Below are 21677 nucleotides of genomic sequence, written 5' to 3'. Positions count from 1 at the left end.
TATTCAGCATTGCTGTCACCGATTTTTTTTTTTCCCCTCAAAAGCTCTGAAACAGAAAACCTCATGTTAGTAAGTAGTGTGCAGTTTGTCTCTTTTTAATGTGGAAAAAGCCATGCTATATTAGACAGTACTAGAACACTTTCCACCACTCTTTCCATGGGGCTTATTTTAGCAATACTGCTCCGGTATAACGAAGGACTTTTTTTTTTTTTTTTTTTTCTTATTCTCGATTATGAAAAAGTTGCTGGAGATCATGTTCATTTAGAAATAATGGAAAATATTTTTGATTGTATTTTAATAGTCAGTCCTTGAAACTGTTTACTAATGTACAATTTAAATTAAGAATTTTTACAACAATTGCAGCCTATTAGATTTCAACTGTAATTTGTAGTAGTTCATCCATTTATCAGTTACCATACCAGTGATGGGACATAGAGCTTCATTCCTATATTATACATATCTCAGCATGATGCTGGGTACATTAGTCATTTACACTGTGGCTGTATTCATAGATTACGTTGTATGGACAGACATTTATGAATACAGCATATTACCACACCGTAAATTACTGCATCTAAGTACATTTATTTAATGAGGACATAAAAATAAAATGCAATCTCCATAATAATTTTCCCTGTATAAAACTGTGTAAAATAAGAAGTTTAAATAAATATAAAACTTGGAATACTTCATATATTAACCTAATTACTTTGAGTTCCTTTACAGAAGCTTATTTGCAATGTGATGCATTACTGATAAACACTACATTGTTCATAATAATAATGCACTAAAATAACCATGATCAACCTAAATGTGTAATAGATCATAAAACACAACACAAAAAACCCTATATCATGCCACAAAGTAACCTTTTTAGGACATTCATCGTCAAGTCTGGTGTCCATACTAAGGAAGAAAGAGCAGAGTACCATTACTACATTTGTTTAATGTGAACCTACTTAATCAGGGACTAAAACAACTTGAGAAGACATCTCTTATCTCCTTACTTCCTGGTTGCTGGGGAGAAGAGAGGGGATGCAGGCACAGCTCCTTGTGTGACAGCTCTCGTCAGTTTCCTTCTACTACTGTCATTGTGAGTTTACACTTGTATCACTATCATAACACAGATAACAGTGCATTTGAACAAGCACAAGACTCAGGAAAGTGAGAACAGTGATTGAGAGAACTGATGTGGAAACTACCTTTGCTGTGGGAAAGGGATTGTGATTATGCAGGACTGATAAGAGCAGCTCGGTCAGGAGCCGACATGACAAATCAAAGGGCTGGAGAGCGCCAATTGGGATCTCATGAGTTAATGCATCAGCCTGAATGTAACTACTGTGCATACTTGGCAGGGTTCTGGTGGTTGATAATCTTGGAAAAAAACAAACTGTACACAATGCAAGATAAAGACTCTTAGCAGGAGAATGAGAGAAAATAGAAGTCAATTGCAAACTGTATCATTTTCATGCTAAAGTAATTTAAGAACAGCAGAATACCCCTTTAATACCTCTTAGTGGTTCTCTGTCAATATTCAATGATTAAATTCTAAAAAGTCATTGTGAAGATGATCATATTTGAAGTTTCAATTAATAGGAAAAACATCTACAAAGTGCTATTCGACAGTACCATAATGAGAAACAACTGGCAGTGGACTTTTAGATCACTCACAGTCCCCTTCTGCATTTTTTTAGCAGAAATAAAAATACAAAGAGTAGATCTCAGCAGGAGAATTTAGGAACATTTCCTGATGGTCAGATTTCTTATTTTTCAGCCACAAATATTTAAGTTTAATCTTGGCAAAGACTCAGAAGAGAAATGTGCATCTGACATGCCAATAAGCCATGCTATCAAGTTTTACTAGAAGGTGCTTAAATGTCCATAATTTTTCCAAGTATAAAGGACCTTTCACCAGTTTGAGCATGTTAACCTGCCACATCATGGAATAGTGACTGCAGAGCTGAATAAAAAGTAGTTTTTATTGTTTTAATTTCTCCTGTACTTTGAGGAGACATTAGCTTGTAAATTTAGGTTATTATTTATGTAATAGTTGAATTGGATGTCATGAGAGATTTGTCTTTGGGAGGGCATGTAATGCTTCCCATGCATGGGATTGACCAATCATAAGTAGGCAACAAAGAAAGGAAAAAAAACAACACACACACACACACACACACACACACACACACACACACACACACACACACACACACACACACTAGCTTAGAGCGGACTGTCTCCTGTATGAGACATGTAATGACACAGCCCTGCTCATTGTAATCGCTCTGCAAAGTGCCAGGAGAAAGATTAAGAACACTACCTCATAGTCTATCGTGGTATATTTTACTCATTTTTAATGGTGCATAAGAAAACAAAAAAGTGAAGTACGTCGAGAAGCAGCTGAACGAAAAAAAAAAACCTTTTCAAGAAGATACTTGCACAATTGGAACACAAACTGGTTTACAGAAAAAAAAGATCAGACTGTGTAGAACAGAAATCTCAACTTATTATCCAAATAAATGCATTGGCCTCTAAAGTGTTGTAGATATGAATCGTACCCTGCATTATTAGGTTTGTACATATATTTCATATTTGTAGCTTTGTAAACCGAGATCTTTAGAATCCTACACATTGAAGTGGTGGTCTAGGATTAGAAAACCTGTCTGCTTTCAAAAACAGTGCCATACCTGTTCACAGGTTGTATGTGATATTACAGCAATAAACTACAAGAAGTGACACTGTTTTCAACAGTAAGCAACCAATTTTTTATTTAAATTCTGGACAACTAGTTTTAAGTGCTGGCCAAGCTGTGAAGAATCATTACTATTGAAGAATTAGCATGTAAGAACATGGTTATAAAGTATTATTACTTCCTCTATAGATGGTAACCAGATGAAAATAAACATCATACAGCAGCCATCATTTAGCATTGTGTCAGTTTATGAGATGTCATTTTGTTTTAGGTCATGGACTGGTCATATCCTCAACAGCTGTGCCGAGAAGATCCACCAGGCCGGCAAATTATTACTGGTCAAGCACCCATCTATGTAAATGCATATGACCACATGATAAAGACAATAGGATTGAATGGAATATAAAATAAAGTGATGATTAAGAAATATGAGAAACACTGGTCTTCTGATGTCATGAAAGCCTGATATGTGTTCAGCATTTCTAAATAGAAAAAATACTTTTGTTACAAAAATAATCTGATTACAAGACATTAGTGCCAAGCAGGAGAGTTTAGTTTGGATATCTAGATTAGCTCGTAATCAAACAAAGCTTCATTGCTTTTTAGACTGGCTAGAATACAAGAATAGGACTAGTTCTGTTCCCTTTATCTCAGAAAGCATCACCATTACAATAACTCCAGCCAACCATCCACAGCGGTGGCATCTCAGCCGCACGTGGTCCACACCATAACAGTTCTGGGAAGGAAACATTAACATGGCCAGAGTTACCACAATTCACAGATTTCAACACAGATGGCCAGGTTTTGATTAAGTCCTGCACAAAAAATGACAGCAATAAGACAGATCGTGGCAGTCTCAAAGGCTGGCCGTTGGCAATCAAGAGGCCAGCTTCATTACTTCAAAGTGACGGCAGTGAAATTCCCAGCCTCTAAAGTAAGGTGCTCTGCTTCAAAGACTTTCTCTGCAACGTATAGCCCTGGTCACCATGATTTCTGAACATCAGCATTGGGTCAAACTGGTACCTGCAGGAAGAATATTGTCACATTAGTTTAGTGCTTCCTTAGATATATTGGATGGCTGGTCTGTGTGTTCTTGGTTCTTTTTCTGTGTTGCTTTGCTTGGTACATGCATAAAACACAACAGTAAAAAACAGCCTTTGATAAATCAGAAGAGCTGGCATCAATTGTCCCTGAAAAACATTTATTGTAACAGATTTATCAGATCACGCCTGCCATAAAAAAATAATTGGCCAATCAAGGGTATTTAACATTGTGGGGTAAAACTGCAGAAAAAGCTTCCAAATACTGTAGGGTATGAGTTTGGGAATATTTATTTGATCTTCATTAAATGGAAAACTTAAGTCCTATAATGAAGAAGTAGGTTTCCAACCAAAATATTTCTCCAACTGTTGATAGCATAGTACAGATGCATTACCTAGGATCAAAGACCCCTGGACTTTGACAGGAAGCTCCACAACAGGACTGCAGGACCATAAGCCGATGGTTCATCTTTTCTAGGATCTCTTGGTCTATGGTTTTAGCAATGTTTGTCAACTGGTTTGGATCTGCCGTCAAATTATAGACTTCAACAAAAACCTGGAATCCAATATTTAAGACATAAAAATATTTAAAAACACAAACTTTTCCTACATTTAATGGGTGTAAAATAAAAATTTGTGGCGTATTCCTAATACGCAATACAAAATAAAAACACGGGTTCTACCAGATCTTTGCATATTTTACAAAACGCAAGTTGGGCATGTCAACTCACCTCTGAGTCATCAAACTCACAATACTGCAAGTCGTGGTCTTTTGAAATCGTCCTCACACAGGCATAAGTGTTGTTGTAGGCGTCTTCACACACACAGTCTGGGAAACATTGCTGGAAGTTGTTGAAATGAAAGTTAACTAACAGAAGTTTGATATCAATAGGAGGAGACATCCCCAGCCCTCATCACAATGCTGCATAAACACTAGGCCAGGGGTCCCCAACCTCTAGCTCGAAAGGCACATGTGGCTCACGGGCCCATGATGTGTGGCTGGTGGCTATCTGCCAGCTTGGTGCATTAGCACCAGGCGTAGCAAACAGCCAATAGGAGCAGAGCTCTAGATAGTGACTTGTCTGTAGCCCCTCACAGAAGAGCAGATCTGAATGGGGGTAAGATAGGAAACTCTGGAGCTTGCCATACTGCCTTGGTGTGATTTCAGTGGAAAAGTTTTGGCAGTCATTATACCGGTAATAGGGGGCTCTGGGTGTCACTATTGAGTGGGGCAGGAGTTGGATGTGGCTCTCGGTCAGAAAGGTTGGGGACTTCTGCAGTAAGCAGTCTGTTTGGCAAAAACTGTACAATGTTCTCCATATTATGTAAAAGCATGCTCTAAAACATATTTATGCATATAATTTTAAAAGATATAGAACCTGTGTATGCCTTCAGTTTATTTTTTTCCCCATTTAGATTCCATAATAATCCCACAGAAAAAAAAAAATCATGCCATGATTTGTTGGACACTTATGTCGTAATCATGTTAAAACACACAGATTGCATAACGTACCATCAATGGCATGTATTCTACCTGCAGCTCTGAAGAAAGACAGAGGTGCTCCATGTGTCACCATATGGCCATGCAGCTTTGCAATATGCCTCTGTCACCATTGTTACAAGGATAAGGTTAGCAGAGGAGAGAGTAGACCTAATCAAAGGCGCCAACACCACAATTGGTCATTTCTCAATCATCTTTTACAATATTAGGTCATTGATACTACATACAGACACTCCAGGTCCATAGGCAGGACATGACGGATCAGTACGATTAACACCTTCTCCTTGATATTCAACCAAAAGATCAGTTCTCCACGTGCCATTGCTGTTTCTCTGAAAATATAAGCAAATATCCTATTCAGAACAAGTCCTAAACATATTGAACATGCAGGTGGAATGACTTGATGTTATATACCTGTGGACCCTTGTTGGGTTATACTTCCATTATATCTCCATATGTGTAAGAAACAGAGAAACGGAATAAGGGTGTGTGCACACGATCAGGAGCCGCTGTGGGTTTGAAGCTGTGTGTTATGCAAGGTCAAACCCGCAGCGTCAGATGTTCCAGCATAGTGGATGGGATTTTTAGAAATCCCAAGTCCACTATGCGTCTCTGCGCTCCTGCGGATCACCCGTGGAAACTGACATGCGGCGCGCCTTTCCAGACCGCAGCATATCAATTTCTCTTGCGGGTCAGCTAGTGGACTCTCCATAGACCTAACTTCTATGAAGAAAGTCCGCAGGTGAAAAAATAAATAAATAAATGGCGCTGCTCATTTGCATATTGAGCGGGAAACCGCCGGCGGCTATCCAGCAGTGTCAGGGCCGCAGGTGGCTCCGGACAATGTGCACTTACCCCAAGTGATCTGATGGATCAGTTATGCAAATGGAAGCAGAGGGGTTCCACTGACTACAATGATATCCATTTGAGTTTTATTTATTTTTTTTCTTTTAGAACAAAAGAAGTTTTGCATCTGCTTACAGAACTTTATTTTTTTTCCGATCTAGGAGACAAAACACCAAATCGAATGTCCAAATATGTGACGAGAGCCTTGCATGTCAAACGATTTGTGAACGTACAGTTACACTTAAGGTGTGCCTTGGATTCTATGGTCCCAAAAGTGGACAGGAGAACATAAGAAGCTTCCCTTCCCTAATCCCCTAAATAGAAGCTTCTTGGATTGTGATATGTGACTGCAGGATCAGCAAAGAGGGATGATAGTCTATGTTGCTGGTTTATAAAAAAAGAATTAGTACATCAAGATAAAGATATTCTAGTATATTCTAGATTCTAGTACATAAAGAAAAAGTGTATAAAATGGCATTTTCACAATACAAAGATTTTGCAGGACTTCAATAACAGCTCTGCCAGCAACCGTCCGTTTACAGATCCACAAGTGGCTGGATGTGCAGAGCTGAACAGCACGGCTCCGTACATTGTAGTGGCTGCTCTTGTGTGCTACACATCTACTAGTGTAGTGAATGGGAGCAGAGTTGCAGTATCTGAGAACAGCAATGACACAGTGCTCAGAACTGTGATGTTGCTGATCTGTAAACTTGGCCAAACAGCGGATTGATGGGGGTGCCAACTGTTGGATCTTCACTAATCTGATACGGATTACCTTTTCCAAGGATGTGCCATTCATATAAAAGTCCTGGAAAACCCGTTTATCATAAATAATAATTTGACATACCATTCTATTAATCTACCCTAAACCTGACATGAAGCCTCACAAGTTCACTTTTTAATCTTGAAACAATCTTTGTTACTAAGATTATTACGATATTACTGCAGCACTAGTTGCTGGTTTCAATGCATAATACAAGACAATGCCTCTACTTGCCAAAATGGGGAAGTAGGACATCCCATCCATCTGGGTCTTATTAAGGTCAAATCCAGCAATATCCAAGATGGTTGGACCAAGATCAATGTTTGCAACAAGTGCCTAAAATAAAAGAAATAACATTCAGGTATAGAGGAGGTGCCGATACACATCTGTTAAGAATAAAAGGTTTGTGGAACAATGTCCAAACAAAGTAAAACCATGTCACCTTGCACCAGGATCTGTCTATCAATTCATAAAGGGGCCCTTAAAGCCTGAAATGCGTGGTGCTTTTAAGATTCCATAATAAAGAAGATTTTTCACCTTGCTCCAATATCTGTCTATTAGTTTGTTTGGACATTGTTCCACAAAACATTGATTCCTAAGATTATTGCCTCTAGGCTGCATCTGGCACATTCAGCCGTGGGAAAAGGACCGTGGCTTCCTTGTGTTATCCATCTCAAAGCCAAAAGTGGAGTTGTGCTTATTTGGCACAACCACAACAAATGAGCACCCCTACTACTTTAACTTATTTCATCATTGTCGTAAAGCATTTACCCTACGTGCACCTCTCTTCAGAGAGGAAGAAGACTTGAACTCTAGTGTCACTCATTGGAAGTAGCGATCCTAAAAGTCAATATCGACCCTTTAACAAGCCTTGCCACATAACTTGGGATAAAAGCCAAACCAGTATCTCAATTTTCAGACACGTGTTTCGGGGTGTTGCCCCACTTTAGTGTTAAGCATGAGATCTGACTTGGCTGTATGACCAGCCTCTGACCGGCATTCTAAGGAATAATGTTTCTCCTTGTGGAGAGTGACATGTAAGGAGGTTTGCTGCCCACTTAATTGCCTGATAAACATCTCTTGGCATGGCATGCCTTACTTTACAGCTTGAGCGCATGGCAACAACAAACAGTCCAAGGAGGGGAAACCAATATAATGAAGTGAATGTTTTTTCATTTAAGGGTTTTAAAATAAGGACTCGTATATAGACTATAGTAAGTGTAAAATACACATGATACTACCTGGACATTAGCAAATACACAATTGCCTTCTTATGCTTGAAATAAATGTCTTACCAGATACAGATGTACGAAGTTTTGTAAACCAATCAACTGTTATATTTAGCTATGGTCCAAGATGAACTATTCTAACAGCTGTTCAGACTGAATGCATTAGTAATAATGCAGGCGTACACTAGACAGGCACATAACTCCTGGCCTTGTACAGCCAGAACAGGCAGAAGTGGTTACAGATCTATGCTGAAACTTTTCGGCCTTCTCATATTATGGTGAACACACATTTGGAGTTGTAAGCTGACAGCTGAGGATAATGGAAACATTGTACCTTTCCATTCTTCAGGTTTTGCAAACAAATAAAAAGTCTTAGGTGTTATTCAGAAGTCAGTAATTTTTGCTCGTTTGCAAAAAGACGATTTTCATCAGCGTTCCGTATCAGATTTTCACCAATGTTTGGTCAGGGTTTCAATATTTTAGTGTTTTTTGCTTTACAAAAAACTAACAAAACCACAACAGACATTTCTCCATTTTTTCGCTGTGTGTTCTGTCCGGGAAAAACATTAATAGAACATGTACGTCTCAATGAGGCCTTAGCTCCTGAAGTGACAACTGGTACCCATTTTGTCATCATTGGCAGCACCTTTATTCTTCTAGTCAACATTTATAGAGTATCTCCCCACCGTGTACTTATGGGTAGAATACATAAATCCAGCAGTAAATGCACACAAGTTTAAAACTTACTCTAGTCCATTGAATTTACCTGGCTTGTCTGGTTAGGCTTTACCCCAGGCCCACGGACAAGTAATGGGACCTTAATGTCAAACTCATAAAGTTGTCTTTTATCAATTGGCAAAGAGAACTGCCCTACAACAAAGACAAGAAATACCTGGTACAGTAGATACTATGACCCGTGCTTACAGAGCATACAACAAACCATATTCACAGTGCAAAATTTTATGATTAGTGTGGACAGTATTTTTTTTTTTTTTTGTATGTAGTATATTTATCATTCATTTTTTATGTAGTATATTGCTATACTGTATACCAGGGGTGCCTAGACAAAATACCTAACCTAGGAATTGGATATTTTAACCTTGTCTGGAATACCTATTAAATTAGATCAGATTGAAAATTGCAGAAAAAGTTTCATAGCTCTACTCACTACAATCCAATCTTGCATGTACTTCTAGGACTAGGTGTGTATTAGGCTGATGGGTTTTCAGTAATAGCAACTGAACTAGAGAAAGGAGTTTCTAATAACTTCTCTAATACTGTGGATTCTAAAATTCTGCATTTCACTATCCATACCTCCTCTTATTTATAGTGTGGCTACACCAGAGAGAAAATATGAAAAAACAAAAAACAAACAAAAAAAAACACACAACAAGTATTTACCTGTGTGGTATCCATTGTCAGATGTGAAGAAGATAAAGGTGTTATCCAGTTCTCCACGTGCCTGTAGTTGCTTGAGAAGTTTCTCCACCAGGTCATCAACAGATAGCAGAGTTTGCCACCTGTTCAGCACATCAGACAGTATTATTACATATAATATAATTTAATATATACACACATTTTATGAACAAAAAAAATAAAAATGAAGTACCACTAGTAGTATATTACCGAGTGCACAGAGGATAGGCAGGACTAATAGTTAAAGAGTAACAATGCTTTCAAGTAACTACAGAATACGCTGCCCAGTGTGCACATGTGAACTAACACTATTTCTGGCCATTATATGACTTGATCCTGGATTTTCACCCCTCTGCATGCTTTATCTCTAATTTGCAACCCATTGGGAGCTGAAGGGAGGAGATCTTTCCCATACACAGCACACAGATGGATTCCTGCTCTTCATTCATTTTTAAACACAGACAAGCAGCATCAACATGGAGGACATTATACAGCAGAGCGGAGTTGCCTGGGTATGAATCAACCTCTGATGGGAGGTAACACACTTGTTATAGAGCTCTGCACAACGTTGGTCTCCCTCTGCCTGCTTCCTCTCCTTGCTCCTCACTCACTTAGATTGTAGTGAGCCATGTCCCTTGAACCCTGCAGTCTGCCTTGTTTGCGTAAGACAGATTTGTCCTGTTTTTCAGAGTGAATGACACGTTCGGGAGGCAGGGGAGAAGAGGCAGATAAGTGGGGTAGGAAACTGAGAAACTTTGTAATATATTGTATCAAACATCATATTCACCTGTAGTATTCATTTACAGAACGTTTGTTGAACGTACAGTTCCTTTTTAATCAAGGTGACTCTACTACATTTATTCTTTATTTACAGGGATGTAGCAATGATATCCCCTCTACAACACGTAGACAGAATGAAACCGCTGAGGGCAGCGATTGGCTGCAGCGTTCACATGAGGTAGATGAGACATCATTACTGCATCCCTGTAAATAGAGAAGGGAACATCAGAGAGGCAGAACTAGAATGGAAAAGACGTTAGCAGGTAAGCTATTTATTTTTAGGGCATTAGTAGCTTAGAAAGTTGTTTCTTATGATATAGAGCCAGATGCCAGCCAAAGCCATATGACTAATCCTACCTCTTGCGATAAGCATTGTCCAGGAACTGTATGGAAACATTAGACATGGGCGTTTTGGCTTGTCGTATTAACCAATGTTTATCCTGAAAGATGAAAGATCACATCAGATTTTCTACTATTAAACAAATAATATTCCCACTTCTCATTGCATGGACACAAGATATTTTATTAATTTCTTTATCACTGCACATGTAAACTGTATTGAATTGGCATTCTTTGCTTCCATATGCCACAGGGGCAGACACAAATAGCAGAAGGCCCCAGCAAAGAATTGTACCGCTTCTTAGCAGTGATCTTTAGATATGAGCGCATTGGCTCTTCAAGGCAATCTAATAAACAGTAGGAAGCCACTTTATGGGGAGAGTGCACGCTCACACAGACCGGTGTAAGGGGTCAGTAGACAAGTCTCAGAGACCACAATCCACGCCATGTACAGACTTTCTATTGAGCCTGTACATCACTTATGTAGGAGCTCACTGATCCTGTTTGCTGAGCAGAGCTCTACTGAGTGTTTTTATGAGCAGTCGGTGGGGGGATCCAGGATTGGAAGTATCAATCTACAACACTAAAGACCGTAGATAATAAAAGGTTAGATATGGCACCCCAAGTTCACCATTTCCTACACTTCTATTGATACTAACCTTGCCATGGACATTGAAATTGCTATTTCTAGGGGCTGTGACATTCTTGAAAGAGCTTTCATATTGAGGGGCTGCAGTCCAAGGAGAGTGCGGAGCTGGAGTGGCAATCATCATGAAGAAAGGCTCATTATTTGATTTGTAGTTTAGAAAATCCAAGGAGATGTTGGCCTATTCAGAAAAAGAAATGACCATTTATATAAAAATAATTTGTATAATACAGTAAGATCCTCCACTTTGTCCAAAAGCATCATGTGAATACATCACATAAAAGTGAGGCCTCGCCCTCCATTTACATCAGGGATGGATAGAGGCAATATGCCAGAATCTGACATCTAGAGGATGAATAGTGCTGCACGCAGCCCAACTTTTCTTGACTAAATGTCCCTATACAACAGCCAGTTTCTTTCTCCCAAGAAGATAAAATATAGTGCCCACTATAGTGCAGGGATAGGAGGTCAAATTATTTTAACCAATTTGGAAAAAATGAGCAGAAAAATTGTATTTAACAGCCAAATCAATGAAAGAGGTATTCTCGGATGCTGGACCCCCCCCCCCCCCCAACTCATTTATGACAAGTCCAACAAACACATTATACATATTTTGGGAAAACCACCTTAAAAAGTAAAGAAACTCTTACCAAGACATCTGTCAGGTAATCCACACTGTAGTTTTGGCCATAAGACCGCGCCCGTCCATTTTCTGAGAGAGTATAGTTGTAATACTTAGAATTTTTTTCCTAGGGTGAAAAGAAAAAACAAAAGCGGGTACAGCATTTAAGGGGTCTTCCTGCTGTAGCAAAAATATAGGATATAATTATCTCCAGCCACGTTTCTCCAATAAATATGACTCACTGGTTTAAAATATGTATCAAGCAAAGCGTGAGAAGGGATTAATCTGAAAACGTAACTTACCTAGGACAATTAAAAATCAGAGACGTCACTAGTAATATACAATAAGAGCAAGTGGGCAATTCTTTTACAAAATATATATAACCCAACAGGCCAATATACAGAAAAATGACACCAATGTCAATCAACAATAATAGGATGGAGGAGCTTCATACTGAGATACTGGGGAACTCTGATAGTGGTCACACCACACACAAGGAGTACACTGCGGTATATTCAGGTCCCTCAAAATTATGAATATACAATAAACAGGACTTCATTCCACATCTATAGTATATAACAATATCTTATAGTCCAAGATGTGCTGTAAAGTCTGACATTCTTTCTCAAATTGCTAATGCATACTGAAAAAACAAAACAAAAAAACTATTGTTCTAGGATCAGCAGTAGTAGATACAGTAGTACGAGAGAGGAGTAAAGGAACGTTTTCACCCATTAAGTAAATAGGAACGTCAAAGCCTTAGGGTTTTCCAATGGGACGTCTGTAGCTCCACTTCATATCAGGGTGGCACATATAGAATGCCCCATTATGCCATGTATAGGCTATCAGACCATAAGGTTTTCAATGACTCACCCTAACAAGGGCAGTCTACAGCTATCCCTTCATATAAATCGCCCTAGAATGTCCCAACATGTCTCAGAGTTTCCTCCACTGGGATTTATCAGCCTTTTCGGTCATTCAATAGGGTCTTCTGGCAATAGTACACCATGGCACCATTATAGTCTATGGTCCATTCTGCGCATACATCCGAATCTAGTTTTGCGGCGGGGTTCAGACATAAGCCCCGATGGGGCCTCTGAGCAGGTGCAGGAACACAATGAGAAAGCATCCCAAGCAATTTGAGATCCTTTCAGACCATGTTGATGAATACACCATTTGACGATAGATTCCCCTATGTCAGGGGCATTTTAGGACTTCTCAGATTTGTGAAAGGTCAGTTTGTAATAGAGGAGAACAAGTGACATTTTAGGATGATTATGGTTAAAGCACACGGATTGGTGGGAGGACCAGTGAACAGAAGATATATATCCCACTTTGAAGGGTATGCTGAACGCCAATTTTGCTGGTGTTTATCCCATAATTGATACTTAGTTTCCATTAGTTTCCTATATATGAAATCGTGCAATAGGCTCTTTTGATAAATCCCAGTGGCGGAAACTTGGTAGAAGGCGCATAGACAGTCTAGAGAGATTCATATGAAGGGAGTCATTAAGAACCCTATTGCCTGTACAGGGCATAATAGGTCATTCTATATGTGCCACCTTGTTATGAAGTGAAGCTACAGAAGTACCACTGGGAAACCCCGATACTCTGAAGTTCCTATTTACATGATGGGTGAGTGTTTCTTTGCCTCTCTTGTACTACTGTATCTACTACTTCTTATACTAGAACGATAGTCTGCGTTTACTATGCTTTAGCAATCTGAGAAGAAATATAGCGCACATCTAAGATCCGGTTACGGTATATATTCTATGGTTATATATATTATAATCCACCTCTCTATTCCTCCGCTTCTTCCCTCTGCAAATCCCTTCATTAATTTTCCCTAAAGATGGAAATTACATGAGTAATAAATTCACCAGCAGAGTAAGGATAATATAAGGAAACTATGAATAATAGATATATTGTAACAAGCTTTTACTTAGAAAATCTGTGTGTGACGCAAGTCATTCTGCATCAGTCGCTTACCTGTACTCAGTACAGCAAACACTGGTGCAGTCAGTCTACTTGTTCAGTTACCTGTTACACAATGTTCTGTCTGCTTCTTAACCCCTTCCCACTGCAGCCAGTTTTAGGTTTTTTTAATCCTCATTGACCAAGAGTTTTATTTCCATCAATGTTGCCAAATGACGGCTTGTATTTTGCAGGAATTGCAATTTATAACCCTTTCAGTCTCCATGATATACAGTACAGACCAAAAGTTTGGACACACCTTCTCATTTAAAGAAATTTCTGTATTTTCATGACTATGAAAATTGTACATTCACACTGAAGGCATCAAAACTATGAATTAACACATGTGGAATTATATACTTAACAAAAAAGTGTGAAACAACTGAAAATATGTCTTATATTCTAGCTTCTTCAAAGTAGCCACCTTTTGCTTTGATGACTGCTTTGCACACTCTTGGCATTCTCTTGATGAGCTTCAAGAGGTAGTCACTGGAAATGGTCTTCCAACAATCTTGAAGGAGTTCCCAGAGAAGCTTAGCACTTGTTAGCCCTTTTGCCTTCACTCTGCGGTCCAGCTCACCCCAAACCATCTCGATTGGGTTATGGGTTAAGGTCTGGTGACTGGAGGCCAGGTCATCTGGCGTGGCACCCCATCACTCTCCTTCTTGGTCAAATAGCCCTTACACAGCCTGGAGGTGTGTTTGGGGTCATTGTCCTGTTGAAAAATAAATGATGGTCCAACTAAACGCAAACCGGATGGAATAGCATGCCGCTGCAAGATGCTGTGGTAGCCATGCTGGTTCAGTATGCCTTCAATTTTGAATAAATCCCCAACAGTGTCACCAGCAAAGCACCCCCACTCCATCACACCTCCTCCTCCATGCTTCACGGTGGGAACCACGCATGTAGAGTCCATCCGTTCACCTTTTCTGCGTCGCACAAAGACACGGTGGTTGGAACCAAAGATCTCAAATTTGGACTCATATCAGACCAAAGCACAGATTTCCACTGGTCTAATGTCCATTCCTTGTGTTCTTTAGCCCAAACAAGTCTCTTCTGCTTGTTGCCTGTCCTTAGCAGTGGTTTCCTAGCAGCTATTTTACCATGAAGGCCTGCTGCACAAAGTCTCCTCTTAACAGTTGTTGAAGAGATGTGTCTGCAGCTAGAACTCTGTGTGGCATTGACCTGGTCTCTAATCTGAGCTGCTGTTAACCTGCGATTTCTGAGGCTGGTGACTCGGATAAACTTATCCTCAGAAGCAGAGGTGACTCTTGGTCTTCCTTTCCTGGGGCGGTCCTCATGTGAGCCAGTCTCTTTGTAGCGCTTGATGGTCTTTGCAACTGCACTTGGGGACACTTTCAAAGTTTGCCCAATTTTTCGCACTGACTGACCTTCATTTCTTAAAGTAATGATGGCCACTCGTTTTTCTTTACTTAGAATTTGTATTATGGCAAGAAAAAGCAGCTAACAGTCTATTCAGTAGGACTATCAGCTGTGTATCCACCAGACTTCTGCACAACACAACTGATGGTCCCAACCCCATTTATAAGGCAAGAAATCCCACTTCTTAAACCTGACAGGGCACACCTGTGAAGTGAAAACCATTTCCTGTGACTACCTCTTGAAGCTCATCAAGAGAATGCCAAGAGTGTGCAAAGCAATCAAAGCAAAAAGGTGGCTACTTTGAAGAACCTAGAATACCAGACATATTTTCAGTTGTTTCACACTTTTTTGTTAAGTATATAATTCCACATGTGTTAAATCATAGTTTTGATGCCTTCAGTGTGAATGTACAATTTTCAAAGTCATGAAAATACCTTCTCATTTAAAGATTTTTCTGTATGTCCAAACTTTTGGTCTGTACTGTATATCCATCATGGAGTGTGTGGAGCAGAGTCCGCCAGCACCTATCCCTTAACAGAAGTGATCAGAGATCCGACCGCTTTCATTTAGCCTCTGGAATGCCACTACCAATCACTGACAGCAGCATTTAACCAGCAGTATCCTGGTTCACGTGATCCTGGGGTGTCAACGTGTTGCCATGGCAGCCAAGGGTCTGCCAAAGATCCCAGTCGCTGCCATCTAAATTAAATTATTCATACACATTTTTCGATGGGAAAAATAAAGTTTTGGGTGTCAGAAAATGGTGACACTCCCCCCTCCCTCCGCTAAAAACACCTTTAACACTGTACGTTTCATAGAGACTACATATATTTCTGGTTTATTTTTCAGTGATTGAGCTGTGTGAGGGCTTGTTATTTGTGGGACGAGCTGTTTAGAGTGACATTTTGTATATACTTTTTCAGTCCCTTTTTCTGGGGAGGTGACATGACCAAAAGGCAGCAATTTGCCATTTTTATTCTTTATCAGAATGGCCCCATAGCAACCTCTCACTTGTGTGGGCCCCCTGCAGCTATCCTCTCCCTGAAAGAACCTTAGTTGGATAACTAGGCCTTAACCTTACAGACCTATGCTCAAGTGCAATACCCCATAAACAAGACCGCAGACCACACCCCGATCAGGGCAAAGTATTTTGAAAAAGGTTTGACACTTGGATACCTCCACTCAGAGCAATTCTCTAACAAACTACATCTCAAATTATTTATTTTAATATCAGATTTGGATCATATAACTGCAGTGTACTTAAAGGTATATTGAGTGCTTACAAGATTTTAGTAATTAGGTATTATTTTTGTGATTAATATGTTACTCACCAATGCAAACCAGTAGCTCCATCCAGGAGGCACATGACTGATTCCACCCGCATCTTCGGATCCATACTACACAACATTAAAATAGTAATACATCTTAACATGGGAAGCAAGTAAAAGCAATGTGACATACAAAACTGCACAACCCTGTCGCTACTCCATCACTTCGAGTTTTTCTTTTTGGCTATGACAAGTTTTCCCATCACGAGTGAATGCGATCTAAAGGGAGTTAAGGTAGACAGCTGCATATAGAAAATGTAATTCTTCATATCACTTCACTGGTGTAATCCAATTCCCTTCCCATGGATGAGCAGATGCCAGAACACATGCAAATCTAGGTCAAAATCTTTAAAATGGAGACACTCAATATTTTTTTTTTTTCTCACTCCGGGCTATGACAACGATATAAACGTCCCTGCGATATTGGACGTTTTAAAAAGGAACACTAACACTAGAAACCAATGATAAACATACAGTAGTGCGTTCAAAAATAATAGCAGTGTGTTCAAAAACATGAGTTAAGCACAAAATCTTTATTTCCATGCATTGGGGACATTGCACACTGTTTTCTAATTCAAAACATGGAGAAATGTATATAATTTTTTAACTACTTAAAAAAAAATGAAACATTGGGCAGTTCTGAAAAACATCAGTGTCTGCATTGGTCTTTACAAACTCACAATATGTACTCTTATTTAGTGATTCACAGGAATGCTGAATCCTCAACCTAATATTTAGTTCTATACCCACAGTTTTTTAGAACTGCTTCACATCTATGTTGCATGGAGTCAACCAACTTCTGGCACCTGTCAACTGTTATTCCAGCCCAGGATGCTTTGACTACATCCCACAATTTTGTGGCATTTGTTGGTTTTGCCTCAGAAACTGCATTTTTGATGTCACCCCACAAGTGTTCTATCGGATTAAGGTCCGGGGATAAAGCTGGCCACTCCATAGCCTCAATTTTGTTGGCCTGGAACCAAGATTTTGCTCGTTTAATGGTGTGTTTATGGTCGTTGTCTTGTTGAAACACCCATTTCAAGGGCATATCCTTCAGCACAAGGCAACATGACCTCTTCAAGTATTTTAATATATGCAAACTGGTCCATGATCCCTGGTATGCGGTAAATAGGTCTGGCTCCATAGTAAGAGAAACATGCCCATATCATGATGCTTGCACAATCACGCTTCACTGTCTTCAGAGTGTACTGTGGCTTGAATGCAGAGTTTGGGGATCGTGTGACAAACTGTCTGCGGCCCTTGGACCCAAAAAGAACAATTTTACTTTCATCAGTCCACAAAAATGTTTCTCCATTTCTCTTTAGGCCAGTTGAGCTGTTCTTTGGCAAATTGTATCCGCTTCAGTACATGTCTTTTTTAACAGTGGGACTTTGCGGGGACTTCTTGCTAAGAGATTAGCTTCACACAGGCGTCTTCTAACTGTCACAGTACTCACAGGTAACTTGAGACTGTCTTTGATCATCCTGGAGCTGATCATTGGCTGAGCCTTTGCCATTCTGGCTATTCGTCGATCCATTCGAATGGTAGTCCTCCTTTTTCTTCCACGTCTCTCTGGTTTTGCTTTCCATTTTAAAGCATTGGAGATCATTTTAGCTGAACAACCTATCATTGTCTGCACTTCTTTAAAAGTTTTACCCTCTCCAATCAACTTTTTAATCAAATCACACTGTTCTTCTGAACAATGTCTCCAATGACCCATATTTCTTAGGCTGTCAAGGAGAAATGTATGTACATCATGTACTAGCTTCACCCTTAAATAAGGGCCACCTGATTCACACCTGTTACTTTGCAGAATGATTAATCTCACTAATTGAACTCCACACTGCTATTATTTTGAACACATCCCCTTACAATTAATTATTCAAATACACAGACTCAAAAACATGCAGATCATGAATGCTGAGTCTGTTGGTTTTCTAATCTACTGCACCAACTGGTAAATTGTTTGACATGTTGTAATATAATTTATACTGAAAACAGTGATTAATCTGGTTAGTCATATTGGACTGCTATTATTTTGAACACTATTGTATAAAGAAGCAAAACATGTTCTGTGTCAGTATGCAGGAGTTTCTGCATGATTCTGAAATAAAACAAACAGTCTAGTAGAAATACGGCAGAGTACACAGGGGTTAATTTCCAGTTCAGCTCATTTTCAGCACCAGAATGGCTGAGGGTTGGGATTCAAAATATATTTATCCTACTGTAAAAAAAGGAAAAGTGGGAGGCTCTTGCTGCAGGGAGTTGTCTTCCAGCTAGACATCGGACAGTGATGGACAGCTTTTTGTTTTGTTTTTTAACATATTTCTCAGTTTTAATTTGAGACAAAATATGATAAAGCAAAAAGGAGGACTTTAAAGGGGGGAATTTGTAAAAATAGTTTTTGCTCATTCTGGCTATTTAGTGTTCCTTTAAAGCTGGAGCCAAATCTCTTGCGCTTTAAAGGGAACCTGTCATGTTGATCTGCAGGTAGGTTATAGAGCAGTACGAGCTGTTCAGATTGATGTACATGTTTGTGGGAAAAGTTGCAGTATAACTTGTATTTTATTCATTGAAATCCCTGGTGTTTATATGCATATGAGTCAAGTGGGCGGTCCTAATCAGTGATTGACACTCTTCCCCATTTGACTGGGGACTCTTCCCCATTTGACTGGGGACTCTTCCCACTGGACTTTATACACTATATGCATACAAACAACAGTGTTTTCAATGGGTAAAATACAAGTTATACAGAAGCTTTTCCAACAAACTATAAATCAATCTGCTCAGCTTCTTTTTCTCTATACTGTACTGCATGTACAAGACAGGTTCCCGTTAAGACAGTAGAAAGAATCAATAAATAACTCAGTCTACCTTTTATTGCTCTTTAAATGATCGTGAACATAATCATACACCAAGTAGGAGTGAGAATTCCTAGTCCTGACAGTATACAGACAGTACCTGGTTTAAGTACTTCCCAGCAAAAAATGTCTGGTAACCAGATGAATGGAGGAGCGCAGGGAAGGTGTACGGCTCTTGTGTCTTCTGCCATGCTTTACTGCTGCAGTTTCCTTCTATTGTGTTGTTGACGACGTGATGATTATGTGGGTATCGGCCGGACAGAATACTGGCTCTGCTTGGACAGCAAAGGGCACTACCAACATACTGTAAGGAAAAAAGAAAACTTTTCATACACAACCTTTACTTCTTCAGTATCATGTAATATCTGCATTAGTGTTCTAACAAGTCTCTACTGTTTGTAGCCCAATGGTCAAATGCCACCATGCAGGAGCTTACTGCAGTAGAAGGCAACATGATTAGTATATCTATCATTCTCTGAACTCAGTTTTCTTATCTGATCTACGTTAACCACTGCCCACACAGATTGTGGTTATCTAGTCATTAACTTAACAGGCCATATGCTGCACACAGGAAGCTAAAGGTATTAACAAATACATCATCTTTCCTTTCCCAGATGTTTTGGTTATCAGCTTTTATATGTTATATCTGTAAGTGCAGTGTACATTAGTAGCATCTGCCAGGGAAGCTCTGGCGTATATGTCAAAGTATCCATAGACCCTTTTATTGGACAGAAGCCAAGAACCAGCCTCTTATTGACCAGCAGGTCTTACTTTTTTAATATGGGATTCCAAAATTGACAAACTGAACAGTATGAATAGCCCCCTTACAGTCATCATATATACAAAAAAATAAGGGAAAATATCTAATTAAAGAATGTCAATTGTGCCTTTGTTGTTAGTGTACCAAGAACTGCTGGTGTATAACTTGTATGCCATTCCATAAGTACATGGGCTTTAAAGATCTGTTCCTAGGATATGTAATAAATGTATAATTCCTGTACGGAGACCCCACTGATCACAAGACAATGGGTGCCCATGTTGTAGTGAATGGAGCTGTAGAGCGTATGAATGACTTTGGCTCAGTCCAAGCTGAACAAAACATACAACTTTCAACCGTATCCCACTCCCCACTTAAAGCACCACTCCAGTGGGTTTTTTTCTACTGCACCACTGAAGTGGTGCTTTAAAAGTAATTTCCCTGCTCCCTGTCTCATACTCACTTGCCGCCTTCATTGCTCCAGTCTGTATCCGGCGAAAAGTGACCTGCCGGCAGCTGCAGTGTTTCATGGAGCACGCTGGAGGTCACTTTTCAATACATCTCTATGAGAACCTCGTTCTTGCTCTCAGACTTGCATTGAGCTCTTGTGACATAACTTCTGACTTCCAGCCAGTCAGAAGTTACGGGCACAAGATGGCGCTGCGGGTCCGGAGTGAAAAGGTGAAGCTATTGGATGATGAGTATATGAATGGGTGCAGGAAGCTTACATTTAAAGTGCCACTCCAGCGCTGAAAAAAAAAAAAAAAAAAAAGCTGGAGTGGTGCTTTAATCTAAACAAGAAAGAAAGAAAGAATTCAGTGTACCATCATCAAATAGGAGGGCAGGTCCTCAACAATCATACATTTATCCTTTCTATAGGAGATAAACGTATTGGGTAGGGAATACTTTTAAATAGAATTGTAACGCAGAAAGATATACTTACAGCATTTGTAAATGTTACACCTTGATCGGCAAGGAGTTCTTTAGTCTTTTTTAATGGAGTCTAGAAAAAAAATAAAAAAATAGAAAGATTATATATAAAAACAATTTAAGACATTTCAGCATTATTCTTGTTTGTTTCTTATTTTAATACCTGCCATATAATTCAAATATATTTAAAACTTAAACAGAAGTTACCAAGCTTCAAGAAAATCCTGATCATCAGAACTACATTAGTGTAAAAATGTATGTCACGTTACACTGTTCTCACTATCCAGTACAATAATGTGTGCACATAGCTGTTGGGGCATGCCCCTCTAATGACTAGTATCCTAAATTTAAGGAATCTCTTGAGGCGATGTCACCCTGATCTGCCCATCTATGACCCGCTTAATGTGAGCACAGATACATAAAGAGTTGATTCCCTCTGAATGTGCTGTTGTGAGATCAAGCGCCCTGGAGCTAAAAGTCACCATACACTATAAGTTAAAGGGAACCTGGCAGTAGATTCTTGTTGCCCAAACTATAGGCAGTAATAATGAGACTGGTTCCATCATTTAC

The 21677-nt window shown here is 39.4% G+C and overlaps 1 protein-coding gene across 1 annotated transcript in view; it reads right to left on the bottom strand.

Annotated features, from left to right (window-relative positions):
* Positions 1-278: 278 nt before the first annotated feature.
* GNS (glucosamine (N-acetyl)-6-sulfatase) overlaps positions 279-21677 on the bottom strand; it is a 37643-nt gene continuing 16244 nt past the window's right edge. The window contains exons 2-14 of the mRNA XM_073651721.1: positions 21121-21180; positions 19521-19724; positions 16563-16628; positions 11903-12001; positions 11266-11433; positions 10625-10707; positions 9473-9591; positions 8838-8941; positions 7077-7178; positions 5461-5565; positions 4464-4574; positions 4128-4288; positions 279-3715 (exon numbers count right to left, since the gene is read on the bottom strand). Coding sequence (XP_073507822.1) covers positions 3622-3715; positions 4128-4288; positions 4464-4574; positions 5461-5565; positions 7077-7178; positions 8838-8941; positions 9473-9591; positions 10625-10707; positions 11266-11433; positions 11903-12001; positions 16563-16628; positions 19521-19724; positions 21121-21180 — 1476 coding nt within the window. The 3' untranslated portion in view covers positions 279-3621. The remainder of the gene's footprint in view (positions 3716-4127; positions 4289-4463; positions 4575-5460; positions 5566-7076; positions 7179-8837; positions 8942-9472; positions 9592-10624; positions 10708-11265; positions 11434-11902; positions 12002-16562; positions 16629-19520; positions 19725-21120; positions 21181-21677) is intronic.

This window comes from Phyllobates terribilis, unplaced genomic scaffold (genome assembly GCF_046119375.1).
Source record: "Phyllobates terribilis strain yellow unplaced genomic scaffold, ASM4611937v1 Scaffold_11__3_contigs__length_659146591, whole genome shotgun sequence".
NCBI classification, from domain to species: Eukaryota; Metazoa; Chordata; class Amphibia; order Anura; family Dendrobatidae; genus Phyllobates; species Phyllobates terribilis.
This window is presented reverse-complemented; position numbering and strand designations above follow the sequence as displayed.